The sequence below is a fragment of the Electrophorus electricus genome, unplaced genomic scaffold (assembly GCF_041902795.1).
Source record: "Electrophorus electricus isolate QZ-2024a unplaced genomic scaffold, ASM4190279v1 Scaffold403, whole genome shotgun sequence".
Classification (NCBI taxonomy): Eukaryota; Metazoa; Chordata; class Actinopteri; order Gymnotiformes; family Gymnotidae; genus Electrophorus; species Electrophorus electricus.
Genome location: NW_027658697.1, coordinates 1 through 21,495, shown reverse-complemented (window position 1 = coordinate 21,495; position 21,495 = coordinate 1). Strand labels below are relative to the sequence as shown.

Genomic DNA, 21,495 nt, shown 5'->3' with positions numbered 1-21,495 from the left:
CCGTTACCGCCTTGAGCGTGAGTGATGGGGAGGTCTGAGATAATCGCTGCGTCTCGTGCACTCCTCCCCCACCGCCGTGATCAATTTGACAAGAGAATCGCGAACTCGCCTCGGTTATTCCGCGCACGTGCGCTGGCTGCACCCGCCTCGCTCGCAATTCTTCCAAGTAGCCACGCGTACCGATGTCATAGTTCACGAGTGTTGAAGTGTGTGTGTGTGTGGGGGGGGCTTCACCGTGCGCACACACACACAAAAAAGCCTTTCGGTGGGAGGGAGGGTCCATTTTGAAGTGGTTTGTGTTTTGTCAGTCAGAATGACACTTCTGTTGTACCCATCTCTCCGAGTAATGGAGTTTTAACAATTCGCCTGAACTGAAAAGCTCTCAGTTGGAGATCGATTCAGTCGATCTCCTTTTGGTCTTACATTCCGGGTCCCAAGTTGGACACGATGATACATTTCTGTCATCTACAAATGATGATATCGATATCTAATCACCCCTCGAATGAGTTCTGAAGGGTATTCCATCACAGATATCAATTTCAGATCACAGAAATAGTTAGCGCTCGACACTGATTGCAGAGTTGCCCAATCACATGGTCTATCGCGAGCGTTTAGACCGCGCGACCATTAATCACGATGGCACGTGAGGCGGTGAGATTTCCTTCCCACCTTCACTGACAGAGTAGAGGAACCGGAGGGTCGTCACACACCACGAGCGTCCCGGGTATCCTACAAGTGGCCACGGAGGGTCTGCGTGAAGGGAACGCTTTATTACGCCGGCAGAATCGACAGGACCTCTCGTCCCGATGCAGTTTATCTGATATTAATATCGAGAAGAAAAACACAATATTTTGTGTGTGAAATGTTACATCAATAAAAAGCTACTAATAAAAAATTAAAAGCAGATAAACAATCCACCCTATTAAGAGGGGGGCCGTAAGCCATTAACAATTGAATTGTATACAAAAAAAAAAAAAAAATTTACATTCAGTATCCCAAAGCTATTAATTTTCACGAATGAATATGCTCTTCAGCTCGGACCTTTAGGCATGCCTTATAAAATATTAACCACACACAACCTTGTGATGCTCCACCAAACGTAGACTACTTGTGCTGAAGGCACCGCGGGTGAAAACGCTGGCCGATTGCACTTTCTGTGTATCGAGTTATATCGCATCTTACGGTGCAATGCGCAAAATATTCAGATGTGACCGAAAGGAGGGGAAGCGCAAAGGGCGACGGCGACACGCCGGTAGGACGGAGGTACTCCTGTTCCGTAGCTGGGTGCCGGAACACGTCGGACACATGCAACAAATGACACGCATCCGCACATTCACGATCTTTGCAGACAGAGATCTGCGATGACCGCGGGCCCGAGCGAGCCTAAGCAGCTTCGTAGTTTCGTAGTTCACCAAACACCGCCGAACTACATCGTTCCAGGACCATGGACAGCCACCGTTTACCAACCCGTCGTGAACTTGTGAAACATGCGCCTCTGCTTTGCACGTACAACGCAAAATAGATAGATAGATAGATAGATAGATAGATAGATAGATAGATAGATAGATAGATAGATAGATAGATAGATAGATAGATAGATAGATAGAGCGACAAAAAATACTAGAAAGGTTGTTCTCTGTTATAAACTCAATTTTGGATTATTCGTTTCGTACGCATAAAGACGTGCAAAGGCTGTTCGAGTTCTTGCCTTCGTTAAGATATATGCTACTAAAGCAGAATAAAACGTTAAATCGCTGATAGAGGACGACGCGAGGAAAGGGCACAGAAGTCCTGCGTGGCCTTGTGAAGAGCGCGCGCGTTATAGGATCCCCGCGGAGACCGCTCCCCTCTCGCGCTGAGCTCTCTGAGGGGAGCATTATGGAAATATCTAGTCATAACTTGAGGAATATTTCTTCCAACTCAATCAATATTTCCACATTTATCCTCGGAAAGAGAATGTTTTCTTGCTTTGTGGGACGCCTGGAGACGCGGACCTGTAAGATGAGCCGTCGCTAAATTTATGTCTGTTCGGTGGTGAGAAATGTTGTCTTTATCAAATGAATTAGATTAGGCGTCGATACACAGAGGATAATGGATATTACGCGTAACGACGAATGGAAAACGCGGGAGACGAGGACGATAGACGACGAAAAACAAAATCAAATCCGGATTGTGGCCTAGCAGATGAGAGTCGCGCGTGAACGGCGCGCGTTAGATCGTCGCGTATCAGCGCGGCATTGGGAAAATTCATTTATTCAAATATTGACACACCGGGAAAATGAATTAAAGTGATGCCACATCAATGAGCAGCCCAGCCTCGCCTCGACTAAGTAAGTTAGGCGTGAGATTTTGACTGATTTTGGCAATAAGGGAAGAGGGTCTTTATTACATTTTACATTGCAAAAAACAGCGTAATAATGTCTCCGCTCCACGCCTGCTTGAGGTACATTTTGTAATAGCGGGGGGAAAAAAATGCTTATTCGTACGATTTACCTCACAGCAAGGCTTGAGATTTATAAACAACGCCGTTTCGCCCTGACACGCTCCCCACCGTTCCCGTCACGCCACCGCTTTCAACACGACACAGCAGGGATGCCCGCGTGTAAGGTTAGCTGGGATTCACCTGTTCAAGAGAACAGGTAAGACGTCGCGCGGTTATCAGTCAAGTGCACCTGAGCTTTGGTACCGCGAGCGTCAGCCAACAATGATCGCGGACGAATGCTGCGCGAGGCGATCAGTAGACCGCCTTGCACCTGCTGGGGGTCGGAAATTAACGGCACGTGCGTCCGCGCGTATAACCGTATACAGTTCGTTTGTTTTTTTCTTTCAGTAATCAAAACGCGAGGGCGAAACTATTAGAGCATTGGCGAGAAACCGATGTGTGCGTGTTAATTCCCAACTTTCTCCTTCAAATGAACGAATCTAGAGATGCACATATAAATGACCCTCTCCAAAGTCCACATCCGGAAAGTCACGCAGTACACGCTTTTCCATATAGCCAGTATTATTTCCCCCCTAGTTTAGCTTGGCTATGTACTTCAAGGTCCTTCGGACAACTCATTAGTTTAAGTCTCAGCTACTCAGAGGACAGTACAAATAAATAAATAAACAAGGTACCTTAATATGTTTGAAAACGGCAGCGATCTCTTAAGTGTCCACGCCGGCGCCAGGTTCACCACGTCCATCTGCGGTGCTGTACCGCCATCTAGTGGCAGGTACATGTCAAAAACAAAAGATAATTCTGGTTGAGTTTTAAGGTCATGTAGATTAATGACGGTGACAAGACTTAACGGCGTCCAGCTCTAATGTAAAGCACCGAAAGCATTGTGACACCGAATGGGACTGCAGTAGGACTACATATAATATTCTGCCTTGAGACCAGTTTGATGAATTATTGTATATGGAAGTATACGTGAAAAACAGGTCTTAGCAGACGCTCCTATCTACAGCGACTTACAAAAGTGCCTTGTCTGTTTGCAATAACAGGTCCAGACACATAGGGCTTAAAAACAATTTAATTTCAAGTTCCAAAACATGTTTATACACGAATCCGCCCAAAACAGTGATACACATGCAAAATTACATTCTTTAAAATCTTCTGCACACCATTGTTCAAATACTGACCATACTAACATTGTCACTGACCCTCTGCAGTAAAGACAACACGATCTGCTCCAAAACACCAGCAATACCGAGAAAATAAATATTATAAAATGTTCTTTAAAAAAAAAAAAAAAAAAATCAATTGTCACATCTACATACAAGTCTAATGCACGAGCACAGCAGCGTATACCTGAGATGACCTGAACTGTGCAGAAACTAAACTTACAGTCGCATTCAAACATTCGTGATTAGGACACGACACACACAAATATGAATGTACATGCAATAGCTTGGACACTGTAATAAATACATCGCTGACTTTTCTTTTTTGCTGATTCCCCTAAATTGCACTCGTGCTTTTACTCGTTTATTTCCTCCATTGAATTTAGCGCCAAACTCTGAGCGTCAATCAATGAAATTTGTTTCTCAAAATAGGATTCACCAAACTGCTCGTTACATCTAGTGTGTTTAAACCCCACGGCCGTGGAGTTCTCCTGGATAGATTTAAATGACTACGTTATGTGAAAGATTCCCCATTTAATAAGCTCAACCGAACGGCACACTTACGTTCATTCTATACCAGTTAAAGCACAAATTGGTCTTAGATCAGCTTTCAAAATGTAAACTCCAACACCCTTTAATGAGCAAGACTTACAAAGTCAAGCCAGCAGTCCTAAGGCACATAGTCCTAAAACTGCACTCTCACACGAGTGACTTACTGAAACTAACATAGCCAGTCACTGCATCTTAAAGCTACTCACTCACGTTATACAACAGGTTGCACAGTGCTTCACTTCAAAGGAGAAACGTCGGAACCCTCATTATCCCCAAAGATTTTTTAAAAAGCAGATGGCCACTAAACAAAAGCTTTGTTCAAAAGTTAAATGTACTCTATACTAATGAACACATTTGGGTTCGATGTAGCAAACGTTAATTGCTATCGCGATAGCGGCTGTGGCAACGTCATATCGCTGGAGGCCACAGTATACTATAGTGTGTACAGAAATACAATCATTAGTGTAAAAAATAAGTACTGCGGTGGTGATGAGTTGCGGAACACAATGAGGTGTTGAGAGTGAAGCGTGCGTCCCACCACTGCATAAGCGATCATTTTTACATTTCTGTTACAAATTCACCTGCAAATCTGCTACGTTTTCAGCACTGCAGGTTTACAAGATGCAATAAAGGTGATTTACCAGGAATGTTGGTCATCTGAAAAAATATTTTTATCATATGATTACGAAACGATTCCAACCACATCGTAAGGGATTGTAAAAGATACAGATGTGCCACAGTCCTGGGATTGTGGAGGCGTATTCAGATCTGATCCTGTACTGCTGTACTAATCTGGATTGCTAATCTTCTCCATAAAACAGAATGTCTACACATGAAAACACACAACAGTGTGTTTCATGTGTATTTGTGTGAGTGCGTGTGTTTTCAGCTATAGCTCATCGCGGCTCCGTTTTGAATGCCGTGCCCTGTGCTGCATCACATGATCCGCAGCCAGCCTGACCAAACGTATGAACTCTTCCGGGTCAAAGGTGTAGTTGGTGAATTTGGGATGCTCTCCGAGTGTAGGGTGGTGTCCCTGGAAGAGAGTGGAGCTTCTCTTACAGATCTGCCAACGATCTCACGCACACTGATAACATTACAAAAGCTCAAAAATCTAAAAAATACCGGGAAAGAGACTGTGCAGAGAGTTGGACATTCTAACTGCAATTTATGGTAGCAAGTGTATGGGTGTGGGTGTATGTGTGTATGGGTTTATGTGTGTAAGTGTAAGTGTATGGGTGTGGGGGTGTATGGGTGTTGGTTTTCAAATGCAGTATTCAAAGGCAGACTGAAGACCCATCCAGTCATGGAACATTTAAATGACAACTGACCCTGCTCCTATATTGACAAACCAAATTAGTACTTATTGTAGGGTATTGTTTATTACACTGATGTTGTTTAACATACTCTAGCACTTATTGTTTATTGCACTTATCATTGTTTAAGATAGACCTTATGTATTTTGTACTTCTAGGCATCAGCAGTAATCCCTGTATTTCTACAGTATTCTAGATCATTGGTATATTGGACTCTAACCTACTGCACTGGCTAGGATGTATTCTATGAGTAAATGACAAAGCACTTTTATAAGTCGCTCTGGATAAGCGCATCTGCTAAATGCAGTAAATGTAAATTTAAATGTGTAAGTGTATGGGTTTTGGTGTGCAAGTGTATGGGTGTTGGATGTGTAAGTTTATGGGTGTGTAGCTCACTGTACCCTGTCCTGAGGGAACACTTTGTCTGCTCTCTGCCAGGTGAGGTAGTGCACTCCCCTCAGCCGGGCCAGATCACGGTAGCAGCTTTCATCCTGACAGTTATAGCTGCAGAAATGAAAGAGCACAAGTTTACAACACCTACAGCAGCATTGATGATGACAACACACACACACACACACACACACACACACACACACACACACACACACACACACACACACACACACACACACACACACACACACAGACACACACACACCCTCTCTAACACATACAGCTCAAATATGACAGCCCAGTCTGGAAGGAAGAGCAGGTGAGTGAGACCAGCGCCATGCATCCCGATGAAGATGTCCGAGTTATGGGTCACCCTGATCTGCTCCAAGAATGACATATCCCTGGAACACACCCCCACACAGCAAGGTCAGTGCCAGACCTGGGTTTCTCCAGAGTGAATGTGCTTTGATGAAAATCACGAAGAATCTGTCACTCACTTGTACTTGTAATCCACCAGTTTGACCTCAAATAAAGCCACAGTCTTCAGGGCATTTATGAGCTGTAGACACACACACACACACACACACACACACACACACACACACACACACACACACACACACACACACACACACACACACACACACACACACACACACACACACACACACACACACACACACACACACACACACAGTAGGGGTTCAGTAAGTGATTAATGAGAGCCGACTCCTGTATGGACAGCAGCCAAACTAAATCAGGCCCTTTACCAAGCTGCAGCCTGTTAGAAATAAAAGTGTTTAGATGTGCAGGTAACGAAGCGGAGTGATAAATCAATGAAAGAGAGGGACAACAGAGCCAAAGATAGACGTTCTCACCTCCTGCTGGTTTAGTATCCTGCGGTATTCCGTGCTCCGAGAGAGGAGTGTGACCCGGATTCGGCCCTCCTGAAACACGGAGCACAAGGCAAAGAAGACGAGGAAGACGATTCCATTAGGCCAGGGTTTAACATCTACAACCGGAGCTCTGCACTCTGGAGCTAAATCCTAATCCCACCCTGTTTTGATCACACAGGTCTTGCTTTGATTTTGGTTCCTTCAAAATGGTCTAGTTAACCCACTTAGCCATCTTAGTTAAAAAATAAAAGCTACCATAGTTATATAATTAATTTATTTGGCTAAACATATAATAACAGATAAATATGTACGTCACACTGAATAATAACATTTGCTAAATGCCATAACCTTAAATGTATTAGTTATCTAACAGTAATGATGACCTGAGCTAAATTTCACTGTGCACTGTACTCAGGACGTACAGACCCTGATGCCATTGTGTTCAAGACCAGGAAAGTTTTACACACCTTACACAGCACTGCCATCTAGTGGCCAGTTAGGGTTGATGCATAGTTAAAACTACTGTAATTAAATAAAAATAGTGAATATTTATTTCTGTGAATTTAATTCCACACAGTGGATATATGTATGGGACAGTGAGTTTGTTTGTTTGTGTGTGTGTGTGTGTGTGTGTGTGTGTGTGAGAGAGAGAGTCAGACTGACAGTAATGATAGAAGCAGCTGGTAAAGCAGGAAGGGTCATGAAACACACGTGCGCACACACACACGCACACACCAACAACAATAGACTTTTACACCAGCTGTTGTGGAAACTAAAACAGCGCAGGGCAGGTGAAACGAGTAGATTCTGAAACAAGACTTTTCACCGCTTGTTTTGAGATGCCAGCACAGATGTGCATGTGAGTACGTGTGAGTCAATGTCTGTGTGTGTGTCGGATATTAGTGAGATATTAGTCCAGCATTTCTTCCTGATCTTTTACATAAGGGCACTTAGATTTAGATTTGGTCAATCTTTTCGACTTTGCACAAGTGTGTATGTGTGCATGTTTTTGTGCACTTGTGCATGTGTGTGTGCTCGTGCACATGCGAGTGTGTGTGTGTGTGTGTGTTACCATGGGTCCCTCCTGTGGGATGTTGAGACGGTGAAGGACATGCTGGGAAAATGCCCTGAACATCCCCTCACTGTGGCAGTTTGAGATCTATAACACACACACACACACACACACACACACACACACACACACACACACACACACACACACACACACACACCTGTATAATCTCCCCTCACATTTCAAACATATAACCTGTAAACCACTTCCAGATGCAAGATGAGACTCTCTCAGTCATGAATATCAAAACAGCTCCAGCGTCAGAGGCAGACGGGCGGGGCGCCTCACGCGCAGCAGGGTTAGCCCGGCTCCGCCTGCCATACAAGTCCTGCCACCCACGTGGAGCGCTCCAGACGAGAGTGGAGCGAGGGGCAGAACCAAGCGCGCCCGTGCAACTCTAACACACGCAGAACCGCGGCGCCACCGCACACTGGAAATTCACAATCTCGAGGCAATTATCGTGACCTCAAAGCGTAGAGGAGATGAGATTTGTTTCTCCACCCCTCCCGCCCACCCAAGGACATGGCTCTGAAGTCCCATGTTGTCCTGTTTCAAGCGCTGCTCACCAGGGGGGTGTTGTAGAAGAGGCCGTATCTCATCCTCGGCAGCAGCGAGAAGAAGGCATCCCTGAAGCACACCTGTACAAAACACAGTGAAAACACTCCTTCTTCAACCTCACACAGAAACTAAATTACATTTCCTCTAATGAATGTAATATGTAATTAATTACATTTTCTTAGTGATCTATGTAAAGTATAAAGTAGATAGTCGAAGACATATAGACACTTTAATATAATAAATACATGAATATAATCGTTATGCTATTAAACCAAATCATAATCGTATGTTCACCCTTTTCGAGTCAAAGGTCTTGAGGTGAATGACATCATGATCTGAGAAGGCACGCCAGGTGTCGCTGAACAAGTCTCCATATCCATACAGACTCTGCAACACAGCACAGTCAGCCCTCACGCTACCATGACAACAGCTTGGGGGGGGGGGGGGGGCGCGCACAGGTGAGCTGCTACCTTGAGTAGAATAAGGTCTGTATTTATCAGTTCTGTACAGGCACCTAACACAAATATGAGCAGGTCATTGTCCGTTCGCATGGTTTGTACCTGGATAATCAGACATGGTGCAGAGACTGTGTCAGTACAAGATAAAAAATAATCTAATATAAATGTGGCCTTGTTGGCTTTCCAAAAGCAAATTAAACCAAATATCCAGTTAATCCAGTTAACGAGAAATAGCTCCCAGGTGACCTTGTAATTGGCTTATCCCGACCCCTGGATATCACTTTGATGTTTATTCTAATGCATTATTAATATTATTGTAATAACTAATGAACCGTAATGCTTGCAGGTGTTCTGCCGGTTTTGTTAGTATCAGTTGTTCCCTCACACTTTTCTCTATGTCAGTGAGCCCAGAGCTGAGAGAGGTGGCCCAGATAAGGCGTCTCCATAAATCATTGTGATTTTGGCCCCTAAGCACCGACCACCCCCAGCGGACACAAACGCCTCAGATACGACACTGCACGTGCGTTTGTATATCACTCTCTGACTGCGTGCGCTTCTTGTGTTTCCGAGCATGTGTGCGCATGTCTCTGCGTGCGGAATACCGTGTCCCACATGACGATATTGATGTCCCTGCTGAATGAGTTGTTGAGATGCTGGGAAATGTACAGGTTGACAAAGTCGCAGAAGTGATGGTACATATTCACTCCTAAAAAAAAAGAAAAGAAGAAAAAAAAAGAGTCAAAACGCAACCAGAGACACTCACCTGACTGCAGAGCGTCAGAATTACATAAACACTTTCACTGAGCACTTCAATACTCCGCCCTTTAAAGCTCCTGAGAATACTGTAGACAACATAATACTGTTTCAAATTCAGTTCTTTCCGCTCATCGTTACACTCCGGGACGATGCCATGGCAACCGGGCCTGGCCCACCTGCGTCTAGCTTCATGAAAACTGTGGGTCTCTCGATGATGAGGTCACAGTGCCCGTCGTCCTCGGGGCGGAAGTTGAGTGCGGAGTAGGTCTGCAGCTCCGCAAACCTGGGACCAGCAAACAGACCAGCTCAGAGCTGAAGTGTCTCCACAGGAAGTGCTTGTCATGGCACACAGGAAGTGCCTCTCGTGGCACACGGGGCCTCAGCAGGCTGGTGGAACCTTTTTCTTTTTTTCTGGTTAAAATAATGTCAGTCGTGCCGAAGAACTTAACATATTTTGCACAAATAATACCAGAAGCCACATGGGTGACCTAATTCATTTGTTTACACAGTTCTGTGTACCTCAGATCTGTCAATTTAAACCAGATTTAAGCACTTCTACTTGCAGTCTGAACAGCGATCTAGGTTGAAAACTCTGTTTGCACTCATTCACACCAACCAGGACTGGAGGGGGCTCTTGTGCTGCCCCTCTGCCTCCAGAGCGCTGCTGTTCAGTCGGCAGTGACCCCCTATCTCACCCAGCTGTAGGAAATCCTCCTTATATCTGCACTCACACAGAGAGAGACAAAGAGCAAGAAAGAAAGAGAAAGAGAGAGAGGGAGAGCGCGTGAGAGTGTAAGAAAGAAAGAAAGATTTTTTTATTTTACTACTATACTGTAACTGTAGTGTGAGAGCTGAATGGAAGCGTGACATAGAGAAAACAAAAACAAACAAACAAAACTCTCAAAGCCAGTATTTTTGCACTGTCCATTTCTTATTGGTCATGAGCACTGACCTCTCATGACCCCTGCGGGGGTTCCGTAGGTCCAGGTACAGGCCTGTAGCCCTGCAGAAACGTAGGTAGTTGGTGCACTCCAGAGAAGAGTCACCCTTAGCATGGGAAAAGAACACAGAACACAGTCACGCTCCACCCACGCTCCAGCCGATCCCAGGCGCCAGCCTAGGAAACACTTCATCTGAAGAGGAGAGATGGAGAGACAGGCGCTCACAGGGCTTAAAGGCCTGCAGAGTGTGTTCAGCTCCCTCAGTCGCTCTCTCACATAGCCAAAGTCAGCCTGCTTCCAAAAGAGTTCCTGTGCAGCCTGCACTGAGCTTGCCCTGCCACACACACACACACACACACATCGAGAATCGGACTCTAGTCGAGACCAAGCACTCCTGCTCTGCTTTTGGCACCTCCGGAGGCTTTACAACGCTAAAACATCACACTGCTCACGCGAGCTCCGAAACGGGCTTCGTTCTCACGAGAGGTCTCACCATCCTGAGTCCACGCTGGTGCACACCGGGTAGCTGAACCGCTGCTCCGGGGGGCAATCTCTCTCATAACCCCAACACGAGACCTTCTGCTGCAAAGCATCCTGGCAAACAGTACAGAAAAGACGAGGAGGAGGAAACAATCACACTGGGGCAACAGAATAAAGTCCCTGAAATATACAGAATGACTTTCAAAGGGTTTTTGATGTGGTTGTTTAGGGAACGCAGTTTTTATATGCGTGTAAATAACATGAATAATTCAAAACTGTGATGGTCGCAAACTAAATTAAGTGGGAAAGGTATGAAAGAAGTGCACCGTTTGACTTTGCACGAGGGAAACTCCTAGCGAAGGTTCCAGCAGGAAGAAAGAACACGCGCCTTACTTGAAACGGGCAGCGCGGGTCCTGTTCGCAGAGGTGCGCGACGCGTCTGTTGCTGCGCAGAAAACGGGCGACATGGTGGCGCGGCAGCGCGAGAGCGCTGTAGTCGAAGCGCGGCGGCCCGTCGGTGGAGGCGGCGAGCGCGGCGCACGCGCAGACCGCGAGCAGCGCGAGGACCGGCGGCATAATCCCGCAAACGACCCGCCCGGGCGTGGTGGGGGGGGGGAGAAGGAGCAGCTTTATATACAGCGACACTGGAGGGAGAGGGGGGCGGAGAGAGACAGAGAGAGAGAGAGAGAGAGAGAGCGAGGGAGAGAGAGAGAGAGAGGGAGGGAGGGAGAGAGAGAGAGAGAGAGAGCGAGAGAGAGAGAGAGAGAGCGAGGGAGAGAGAGAGAGAGGAGAGAGAGAGAGAACTGGTAAGATTATGAGAATGAAAATGTAGAGCGTGAGAACAAAGGTCTAAAGAAAGGCGCAGCGTGGGAACCTGTGCGAGCGGATCTAACCCGCAGACCTCCTAACGCGGGAAAGATTAATGACCCTTTTCCTTCCATTGTTGGAGCATTCGGGATTGAAATGTGGGAAATTAACACCAAAACCCAGTGCGGCGCGCGTCCTCTGAGCCAATGTAAGGACAGACGCAGACCCGAGCCGAGGCGCGTGCGGTTCCGGGCGGAATGCGTATGAGCGCGCGGCCCTGAAACACCGGAGCCAGTTCAGGAACGTGTCCGGTATTTCTGTCCATAGCATCAGTGCACGAACGGCGGAAGGTGCAGGTAGCGGCGAATGCAGACCACGAATGACCATGTAAACCTGTTAACCGTTAGGCTAGACGACGTAGTTACAGTCACCGGTGTGCACCTTACAGGAATGAAGTTAAGATGACGTTATGATAACGTTACGATGACGTTTCCTGCTGCCGCGGTGTTCTTGGACAGGCTGCAGGCGTTCTGCTGCACCCGCTGCGTGGAGCGGGTCACGAATTAAAAAACGAGTGTGTGCTCCTTTACCGCAGCCGGGATGTGTGCAGACTCACGGAAGCAGCGTCACTAGTGGATCGGACAGGCGCGACTCAAGTCCATTTAGGTCCGTCGGCTGGTCTGGAACTGCAGGAGCTCACTGAAAAGCAGCCCCGTGCTGCTGCGGTTCCGGAAAAGCGGACAGCCGCGCGTTTTACAGATAAATGTCCGAGACGGGACAAGCTGGACGGGAGTTTCGGTGATAACGCGGCCGCCACACAGAGCCTGCTGTGTATAGGGCTGCCCCATCCCACCCAGTACGGGATTTGGCTAAGAAAAAAAAAAAAAACTCTCAGGACATCGGAAAGTATTAAGGGGGTACGACGCAAGTCTACGTGGATGGTAAACAGTGTTACATCAGAAGACCTGCAGCAGACTTGAAATTGACTAACTAATAACGATTAAGTAACTTACCTTTTTTAACAAACTGGAGTGAAGAATCCAAGTCGCCATAACACCGGAAACAACAGCCGGCCTGCGGTATATTATTAATCACCAGGGGGCGCCACGGGGCTTTATTCTAATTCTAGCTCTAAAGTTTATGCGAAAGGAAACGAATCATTTGAATAGTGAAAAAGGGCAAGCATAAAGGCAAACATCGCACCAAGTAGTCTATATTTCTCAGTTTATTTACAGATTTTACACAGGAACTGTCGATAAACTGTAAAGCTATTCGTGACATGACAGTTTTTGACTGTTTACACACACACCCACATTATGCATGGCCACGTGTGAGTCTGAGCAGTTAAAGGAGATGGTTTACCATTGGAGGCCGCTAATGCATAAATCACATCTAATGTAGTGTTGCACAGGCCCCTCAACAGCTCCAGCTGCTTTCCCACAACACCTACATATCAGACTTGATCCCTGTCGGGAAATGCACTTCCCTACAATTAATCACCGTGTTGGAAAATCTTCGACCAACTTCAAGTGAACGTGTTAAACATATTACAGTACAACGGGCGGGCATCCACTGACACTGGTTACTCGAAAACGGTCAGCATTATTTTCTTCACTGCTTGCTCAACGAGTACTGGCTCAATAGAAACAATGTCGTCCAAAAACGTTAAAACACAGTTACTTTTAAGTACTGGACACTGAGAATGATGAGAGAAACCTTTCTTAAATGTGCAGATTTATGTGGAACTCACCACGCCTAGGCCCACACTACACAAATGCGCGTCCTTGTTTTTAAATCTATTAAGTATTGTTGAAAATCACATTTAAAATGTCACTTTCCCCAACTTAAAATAAAAATAATTTGTTAAATACACCTGATAAGAAAATGCAGTCTACACACACAGCGTTGGCTTTTGGCCAATGAAGATCTTTCTTTCTACAGTAACTGCACTTGTGTGTTTCATCCGTCAACGCAACAGCTTGGCCATGTGCATGAGAGCATGATTAGTGTGCGCAGGAGTCTATTTCTGGTTCTTAAGCAGCTCGTCGATCTGAGTCTTGTACATGTTCTTCACGTCCTCCAGGTCCAGCCGGAGCTCTTCAGCTTCTTCTGCCTTCTCCCGGTACTCTGCAGGATGGTGTTGTGCCTCTGCTCCAGCTCCTGTGGGGCGCGAGCACACACGGTGACGTTTATTACGTGTCGCTCTAAACGGGCAGCGACCACGTGTGTAACGCGCGTGTGTCTAACCGCACTACATCGCTTAGTCATTCACTGCGGTAAAACAGTCACTATGGTGATTTACGTGGCACAAAACAACAACAGAACCACAACGCTTACGAGTGAGTTTCCTTCGCCAAATTCATGGCTCTCTCCCTCCTTCGCTTGTAAATACACACGGCGACGCGCGTGACAAAAACGCTCGTCAAAGCTGGGAGTGTCCAAGTGAGCTGACCTTGAGCTGCACGCGCAGTCGGGGAATCTCCTTCACCTTGGCCTCCATGTCCTCGTTCTGATTGTCCAATCGGACCAGCTCCTCCGCCATCACTGAACGGCTCCTTTCCAGAGCAGAGATCTCCAGCTAGAAACGGTGGGGCCTCATTACTTAAGCAGAAGAACTGTGTGCATCGCTGATGTCATCACTTCCTGGCAATATTAGGTCTTACTTGCATTTTGCACTTACCACCTCACATACATACTTTCTTTTTATATATATATAATTTATTTATTTATTTTGTTATATTTAAATTAGTAAATACATGCATGTTGCAGTTAGAATGAATGGAGCAGTGATAAGCAGCAGGTGTTTTTTACTCAACGCCTGGGCAGGGCTCACCTGAGCTGGGCCAGCTCACCCTCGCGGAGTTTTCAGCTGCGCCTGCAGGTTCTCCATGACGCTGGATCCGCCCCCGAGCCGCGTCGCCTCATACAGGCTGCCCGCGGCCAGCGTGCCGGCCATGGCGCCCAATGTGTGGTCCAGGGCGTCGTCCTGAGGAGTACGGCGCACAAGCACCAGGAAACACCAAGTGAGCACGACCGAAATACATCGAGCTCAACCCGACGCCGCTCGCTAGGGTAACTGTGCGCTAACTCTGCTCGGTACATGTGAGACATGCGTGCGTGAGGCTGACCTTTGCGCAGGGGTTAAACTGACCTGAGAGAGCAGAGAGGTGTGCAGGCCGCCAACCTCCACCCCGCTGATGGAACTGGAGCGAGAGAGGGACGGAGTAGAGGATGCAGGGGCTTCACTCACACACACAAACTTCCGTTCCTAACACGCACGCACGCATGCACACACGGGGTTATGTGTAATGACAATATTCGTTTGAGAACGTTATCAAAAAGCTTGTTACTTTGCTCAGAACAATAACACTTTAGAGGACACAATGAAATGCAAAGCTGTGCTTTGTTTACATCATCATTACAAACCCTTTCCTTCAGGGCCTCTTGGGCGAGGTAACACTTCTTCTTCTCTTGCTCCACCCTCATTTTCTCCATCTCAAGCTGGTTTGTGAGTAGCAGCTGAAAGATCAGACACAACCACATGACACCTGGTAATTGCTTTAATAATCCAGCGTCATGTCACGTATGCTCATGACTAACTATGTCAGTCTCGCATTATTTGGTCATCAGACAGTTTGCGTACATGCATGAACAACTATTATTATTATTGCAGGGTAACAATACTGAATTTCAAGGTTCACACCCATAACTGTTTTAGTTGTTTTTCAATACAACTATTAATAACACTATGTATTGGCAATGGTATCATTTAAGAGTATAATGGCTAAATGTACAGATCATGTGTGCGGGGGTGTGTGTGAGAGTGGGTGTGGATGTGTGAGAGAGAGAGAGAGAATATGTTTGTGGGTGCGCATGTGTTGACTGAACAGGTAGTACCTTCTCCTCCGGGCATCTTCCAGGGCTCGTGCATACTCCCCTTTTAGATTTTCCAGTTCAACATGTTCCCTACACACACACACACACACACACACACACACACACACACACACGGGTGAGGACTGGTGTTCCCGTTCACCCACCGTGTCCCTGGCGTCGTGTGATGTCTCCCGGTACCTGCTACTCTCGTCTTCCAGTCCCTCTCGTCGTGCTCGCTCTGCGTCCAGCTGGCCATGCACCCGCCCCTTCTCCTGTCGCAGCAAGGAATTCTGGGATTCCAGGGATGCCAGTTGAGCCTTGATGGTATACAGCTCCTCGGTTGCCGAGCGCTCCTTCTCCCACGGCGACGGCCAGTTGAGCTTGGGCCTCGGCTACTCCAAAGGTAAAGGGAGAGCGCGAAAGACAAAGAGAGAGGGAGAGAGAAATAAAAAGAACAGAGTTACGGAGACAGGCCTTACGAGGGACGATGAGGGTGACGGTGTCGGATCGCTTTGCTACAGCGACTGGTCAGCTGAAGTCAACGTGCTCTCACCTAAACGGTCTGAAATGTTCTTCTCCAGTTTTTCCCAGGATGCCGCCTGGGTTCCCAGAGTCGCTTGCAGGTTCTCTATCTGCCGGAGGAGGGGCCTCGTTGCCGTGGTAACGCTCTGACTCAGCTCCTGGTTTCTGGTCTCAGCCTCCTGTAACCGCTGTAGAGAGAAAGAACAAAAAACTATACAGTTGTACATTTTGTTTATTATTCATTTATGTAATTATTCACAATTCATAAGTACTACTTACCCATTATGTAGCATGAATTTATTACCCTTTATTAACGTAATTTATTACATATTACAAATATAGCACTTTGCTTCCACAGCTGATGAAGCACCTCTGTCCGAAAAGTGTGTAATTCACTACAATTCTGTGTGTGTGTGTGTGTGAGAGAGAATGAGAGAGCGAGCTTGTACAATTCTATACCAGCAGACAGTCAAAGAGACTTGATGTAACTATATATAATATTTGAAATAAATATAATTAAAATAAATGAAATAAAATGCTATTTTCTTCTTAGTCTAGAACACTTCTGAATCCTGACATCCCTCTAATCGACTGCAATCCTGTGGTTACTGCAATCGGGAGTTTTCATCCATCAGAGACCTGGCGGGACGGAGAACATCCCCCGAGCGAGGCGGCTCTGGTGACCAGGTTACCTGCTGAAGGTGGCTGATCTCCTCACGCAGGTAGTCCTCCTTCCTGGCCTGCTGCTGCTCAGCTCTCTGCAGGACCAACCTCAGATCCGCCACCTGAAACCAGAGGTGAGACAGGAACCCAGCTAATAAACCCTACTAATATGGGGCCCTCTACCTTCAAAAAAAAGACAAGACAGGACACGTCCCACACGCCTGGCCCTGAGCTTCAGAGGCAGGAGCACAGACTCAGGTGTGTGAGCCTGAAACGTTACTGCAGGTCTGCAGATCTCCAGGGGTGGCAGAAGGGCCGTCTCAGTTTAGGGGACGCGGGGTACGCTCGAAGTTCTCGAAAGTCCATTGTCCCACCAAACAGGACATTTAAAAAAGGGAACTTGACCCCAAAAGAAGAAAAACAAAACTGTCCGGAGTCGGAAGAAATGACGATAGCGACACTGAAATACAGCAACACTTTTCTTAAGTTGAACTGATAAAGAAAATTTAAAACTGATACGCTGGGGGGGGGGGGGTCTTATACCCTCGATATTCGGTTTTAATTTTTTAAAAAAATAGGGGCAGTGTAACGGCATGCTTAGTCTGAGTACAGGTGAGCTGGTTATGAGATTGATTTTAAAACACTCATGCTGCAGTGGCAGGGCAGGCTCAGTGACAGCAGAGTCTCACCTGATTGGCCAGGACTTCTTGCTGGAGCCGGGCCTCTTCCTGGGCTTTGTCCAATGCCAGGCTGAGCTCCTCCTTGGCCTGCACCTCCCGGCTCAGCGCCAGCTCCTGCACCTCACTGGCCTTCGTAGCGTTGGCCTTGTGCAGATCTGTAAGCTCCCTGCACACACACAGACACATAAGGCAGACCAACTTGAAGGGACGGTTGAGCACAACCTCAGTGCTTCTGTAAACAAGCTGACAAGTGCCGACGTTCATCAGTACTGACGTGATGGGTGTTCCACGTTAAGGCGGAGCTCTGCTCAACGTCAGCAAGCGTTAGGAATGCACAGGCAAAACCAAACACACCGACATGCAGTTGTGGGTTAAGAAGATTTGTGTGTTTTCATATTCTTCCCCCCACGTGAAACTTCACTGATGAAGTTCACTGGACAATTTCATGAGGTTTCTCTCCTCACATGTGATTCTTTTAATGACGACTCCTCAAGGGAAAGCTATGAGACACTGAACTGCGTGTGTGTTGCTGTGTGTGTGGTTTGGGGGAGTGGGGTGAGTGTGTATATATACACACACACACGTACGTGTGTGCATACGTGTTTGAGGGGGTGATTGGGTAGTGAGTGAGTGAGAGAGAGAGAGAGAGAGAGAGAGAGAGAGAGAGAAGAGAGAGAGAGAGAGTGGGTGTGTGTTGGAGGAGTGGGGTGAGTGCATGTGTGTGTGTTTACTTATAAAGAGCTGTCCAGGGCAGCCTGCAGGCTGCGATTCTTCTCCTGCAGCTCCTCGTTCTCACTCTGCGCTCCGCTCAGCTCCTTCTCCTGACGTTCCACAGCACAGTTCAGGCTTCCTGATGTTCTCCCTGTGCTGCCTCTCCACCTCCTCCTTCCCATCCAGAACCTGCGCACACGCATGCATGCATGCACACACACGCACGGTTTTAACTTCTGCATACCACGCGCGATTTCTGCACACGGCAGATCAAAGGGACGCCAAGATGGTCCTGCCATGACTCATGTCCGACCGTCTGAAACATATTGATTTATCCATTTCTTTCATGACTATAAATGGGATGAACCCCATTGTTCCTACTTCAGCCCCCACCCTCGATGAATGGTTCAACTATCTGACTCCGAGTCACTCCTTCAGTACACGCGGGGTGCAACTGACTGAGTCACACTGTTGGTGAGGTCACGGCGTGTGTATGTTTGAGTGTGCGTGACCCTTCTGCAGTTGTTTCAGCTCGTCCTCTTGCTCCTGCAGCTTCTTGGTCTGCTTGGAGATCTTCACCTCACTCTCCTTCTCCTTGGTCCTCAGCTTCTTGATGATGTTGGACTGCTGGAGTTGCTGCTTGGAGAGCTTCTCGCCTGATTGGCAAACAAACGTTCCTCAGCCGGAGGCACGTGAAAGGCTAATCCCACTACTGGAGCTCAGCTCACGACTAGCTGAACAGAATCTCATCACAAAAAAAAAACCCCAAAACTGCCACCACATACAAGACTAAACTGTAGAACAATTCAAAAACTCAGTACTGCTCACAACTGTTTTTGCAACATTGATCTTTTTTAGCAGGAAGTCTTGATAAATTTTATCTAATAACTGAACTTCATCCATAAAGCAGTATTAACACAGAATGTTCTAGAAGAAGGAGCCTGAAGGCTTCTGGAAACAGCCAACAGTGTTTGTCAATGCTATTACACTGAAATACGAAACAAACCTAGTCGCCTTTAACCAGCATAATGAAGCCAGCCAGAATGTCTATAATACCTACAAGTGTTACTGTCCTTTTGGTCAAAGTGCTAGAAGTGAATCGATTCATCTCTTTTAAGTCTCGTATGTACTTGTGCAGTGCAGGTGACTGACATGCACCAGTTAATAATTGAATGATGTAATGTTTATGACAGCAGAACCCCATAATCACTGAGGCCTTAGCATTATTTTTATCCTCGTATTTTCTTTTAACCCTTAAAACATTTACTTACTGCATGCTTATCGATTTCTGCATTCAGGAGTTACTTTTAAATAAATTCTGAAACACAGTGAAACTTTTGAAAATATTGTAGTTGACAAAAAAATGTATTAGCTGAACTTTACTTGCAATCAACCTTCAAAGCTGAGATCGTCTTCATGTAATGCAGATATTTATATTATAACCCAAGGTAGCATTAGCTTACGAGTCCATTATCAAATGGTATCAAACTAAGTGCAGAGAAAAATCACTGACTCAATTTCAAATCTATTACAATTGCTAACTACCCTCACAGCCATACGTGCAGTGTGCGTATTCTAAAACTAGAGCTGCAATATTTATTTATGTTACGCTCTGCAGAAAGACACATTTCTTCAGCACTCCTGAAAGCCACAGATGTTCTCTAGAGGTTCTCTCACCCTCTTCTAGGAGGCCTCTGATCTGCTCCTCCTTCTCTCTGATCAGCTCCAGAGTTTCATTAGAGTTGAACCTGGTGGACAGTTCTTCTCTAAGGCTTCTGATTTCCTGGAGCGAACATAAACACAAACGTGGCTGAGCGACAGGTGACGTTTATCCAGACTTCCACACCCGTTCCTACGCACGCGGTCACAAACCGTCTTGAAAACCTCCTGACCCTGATCCTTGTCTTTTGAGACCATTAGCTCTGGTCATAAAAACATCATAACGAATGCCATAAAACAGATTTCAACGTTTTGATGGATCAAGGAAAAGTCTAAATAACGCACATAGGGTTGGGGTTATCTACTCAGTCACTCTTTTCATAAAGCACCTTGCTTTTAACAAAATAAGTAACCGAACCACCGGCCGCCGTTCGCTGGACGTGCCCTCAGTGGCCAGTCCTTCAGGAGCACTTCGTAAGTGTGCAGTTACAGGCTGCATGCCGTCTGTGGGCACACACACTGAAAAATGGTTCAGTTCTTACCACAGCACCAGACAGATCAGATATCTGGGTACTATTTTGAGCATTAAGACAAATTAGGAAGTGGCACGGGATGAGCTGGTACTACCTTATCAGGCACAGCAGTGCGGGTGCGTGTGTGCCAAGCTCACTGCGGCCCAGTATCCCAAACTACATCTTTCCCGGAAGCCCGGAAACTGCCCAGTGACAGGGGAAAAATTGGAGGATGACTAACGGGAGCGTCGAGACGACGGCCGTGGTCTAACTCTTGGCGATGCCCGCTCCTTGCAGGCGAGCTGAAGCCTTGCGTTCTGCCTCCGCGATGCGCTCTGTGAACTCATCTTTGAGAGACCGCACACTAGTGTTCTCCTCCTTCTGCCTTATCACCTCACTACAAAACACACAGGGAAGTTCACATTCAGTCATCCAGTGGCGTAAAGCAGCTTTCCCACATTACTGCCATTCCGACGGCATAGCGGAACATGTTATGCTTTTATCCCTTAAACGCCCTGCTCCAAGGCACAAAAGAATCTCAACACACAATTTGCAAATGCAATTTCAGGACCTTAACACCAGTGAGTACCAGTCAATAAAAAACAGCGAGCAGCTTTTACATACAGAGCTTAAGAACATTTCGACATGCACCTTAATATATTTTCCAGTTTTTCTGACTCTTCTCTCAATCAGACAAGACTCTTCTCTCAATCAGAAATTAAAGAAGCAGAAAAATAAAGGAACGGCACAAGCTCCACCACAACCACAAACAGTTCACATTCTACGCTCAAGTGTACACGCGACAAAACGGGCAAGTTTCCCTTTAATTTTAGTCATTTGCTGGCAAGGAGTGCCAAAGTTTTCCAGTGTAAGTAAATATTCTCACTGCTCCAACTCCTTTGGCGAACCTCACCAACACAGCCCTTTAATGTCCAAACACATGCACAAGCACACAGAGGTCCAATATCCAACCATGACGCCCAGCCCGGGTCCTTTTCAGTTCATGAACAAACCACATTCAAATCAGCAAATTCAAA

General features: G+C 46.6%; 2 protein-coding genes across 4 annotated transcripts; both read right to left on the bottom strand.

Moving 5' to 3' along the window:
* Positions 1-3,497: 3,497 nt before the first annotated feature.
* LOC145655941 (EGF domain-specific O-linked N-acetylglucosamine transferase-like) lies at positions 3,498-12,896 on the bottom strand. 3 transcript variants are annotated; one of them, XM_081709403.1, is made up of 16 exons: positions 12,849-12,880; positions 11,422-11,672; positions 11,042-11,142; positions 10,774-10,882; positions 10,560-10,654; positions 10,224-10,328; positions 9,784-9,890; positions 9,454-9,557; positions 8,688-8,780; positions 8,402-8,473; positions 7,836-7,922; positions 6,746-6,814; positions 6,365-6,426; positions 6,149-6,268; positions 5,876-5,978; positions 3,498-5,194 (listed from the first exon to the last, which is right to left on the bottom strand). In XM_081709403.1, exons 2-16 carry the CDS (start codon positions 11,602-11,604, stop codon positions 5,048-5,050), a joined length of 1,557 nt encoding a protein of 518 aa, XP_081565529.1. In that variant the 5' UTR covers positions 11,605-11,672; positions 12,849-12,880; the 3' UTR covers positions 3,498-5,047. The 3 variants fall into 3 exon arrangements, with proteins under 3 accessions (XP_081565529.1, XP_081565528.1, XP_081565530.1); XM_081709402.1 differs by lacking the exon at positions 12,849-12,880 and adding an exon at positions 12,452-12,748; XM_081709404.1 differs by lacking the exon at positions 11,422-11,672 and having other exon boundaries at positions 12,849-12,896.
* Positions 12,897-13,042: 146 nt separating this feature from the next.
* On the bottom strand, positions 13,043-20,855 carry LOC145655940 (TATA element modulatory factor-like; the record flags this gene model as incomplete). Its single annotated transcript, XM_081709401.1, is given in 17 exon segments — positions 13,043-13,962; positions 13,965-13,995; positions 14,288-14,413; positions 14,669-14,821; positions 14,987-15,103; positions 15,262-15,356; positions 15,734-15,801; positions 15,910-16,070; positions 16,072-16,103; positions 16,265-16,421; positions 16,926-17,018; positions 17,586-17,745; positions 18,312-18,421; positions 18,423-18,480; positions 18,805-18,943; positions 19,965-20,111; positions 20,731-20,855. Coding segments are annotated over 17 exon segments (1,879 nt in total), but the record flags the coding sequence as incomplete, so codon positions are not given.
* Between the last annotated feature and the right edge of the window lie 640 nt (positions 20,856-21,495).

Coding starts and splice junctions, on each gene's coding strand:
- LOC145655941 (XM_081709403.1), bottom strand. CDS start 11,604: ATGCCGCCGGTCCTCGCGCTGCTCGCGGTCTGCGCGTGCGCCGCGCTC. Junction 8,474..8,687: donor AGACCTTTGACTCGAAAAGG/GTGAACATACGA, acceptor TGTTTTGTACAG/GTGTGCTTCAGGGATGCCTT. Junction 6,427..6,745: donor GGATACTAAACCAGCAGGAG/GTGAGAACGTCT, acceptor GTGTGTCTACAG/CTCATAAATGCCCTGAAGAC.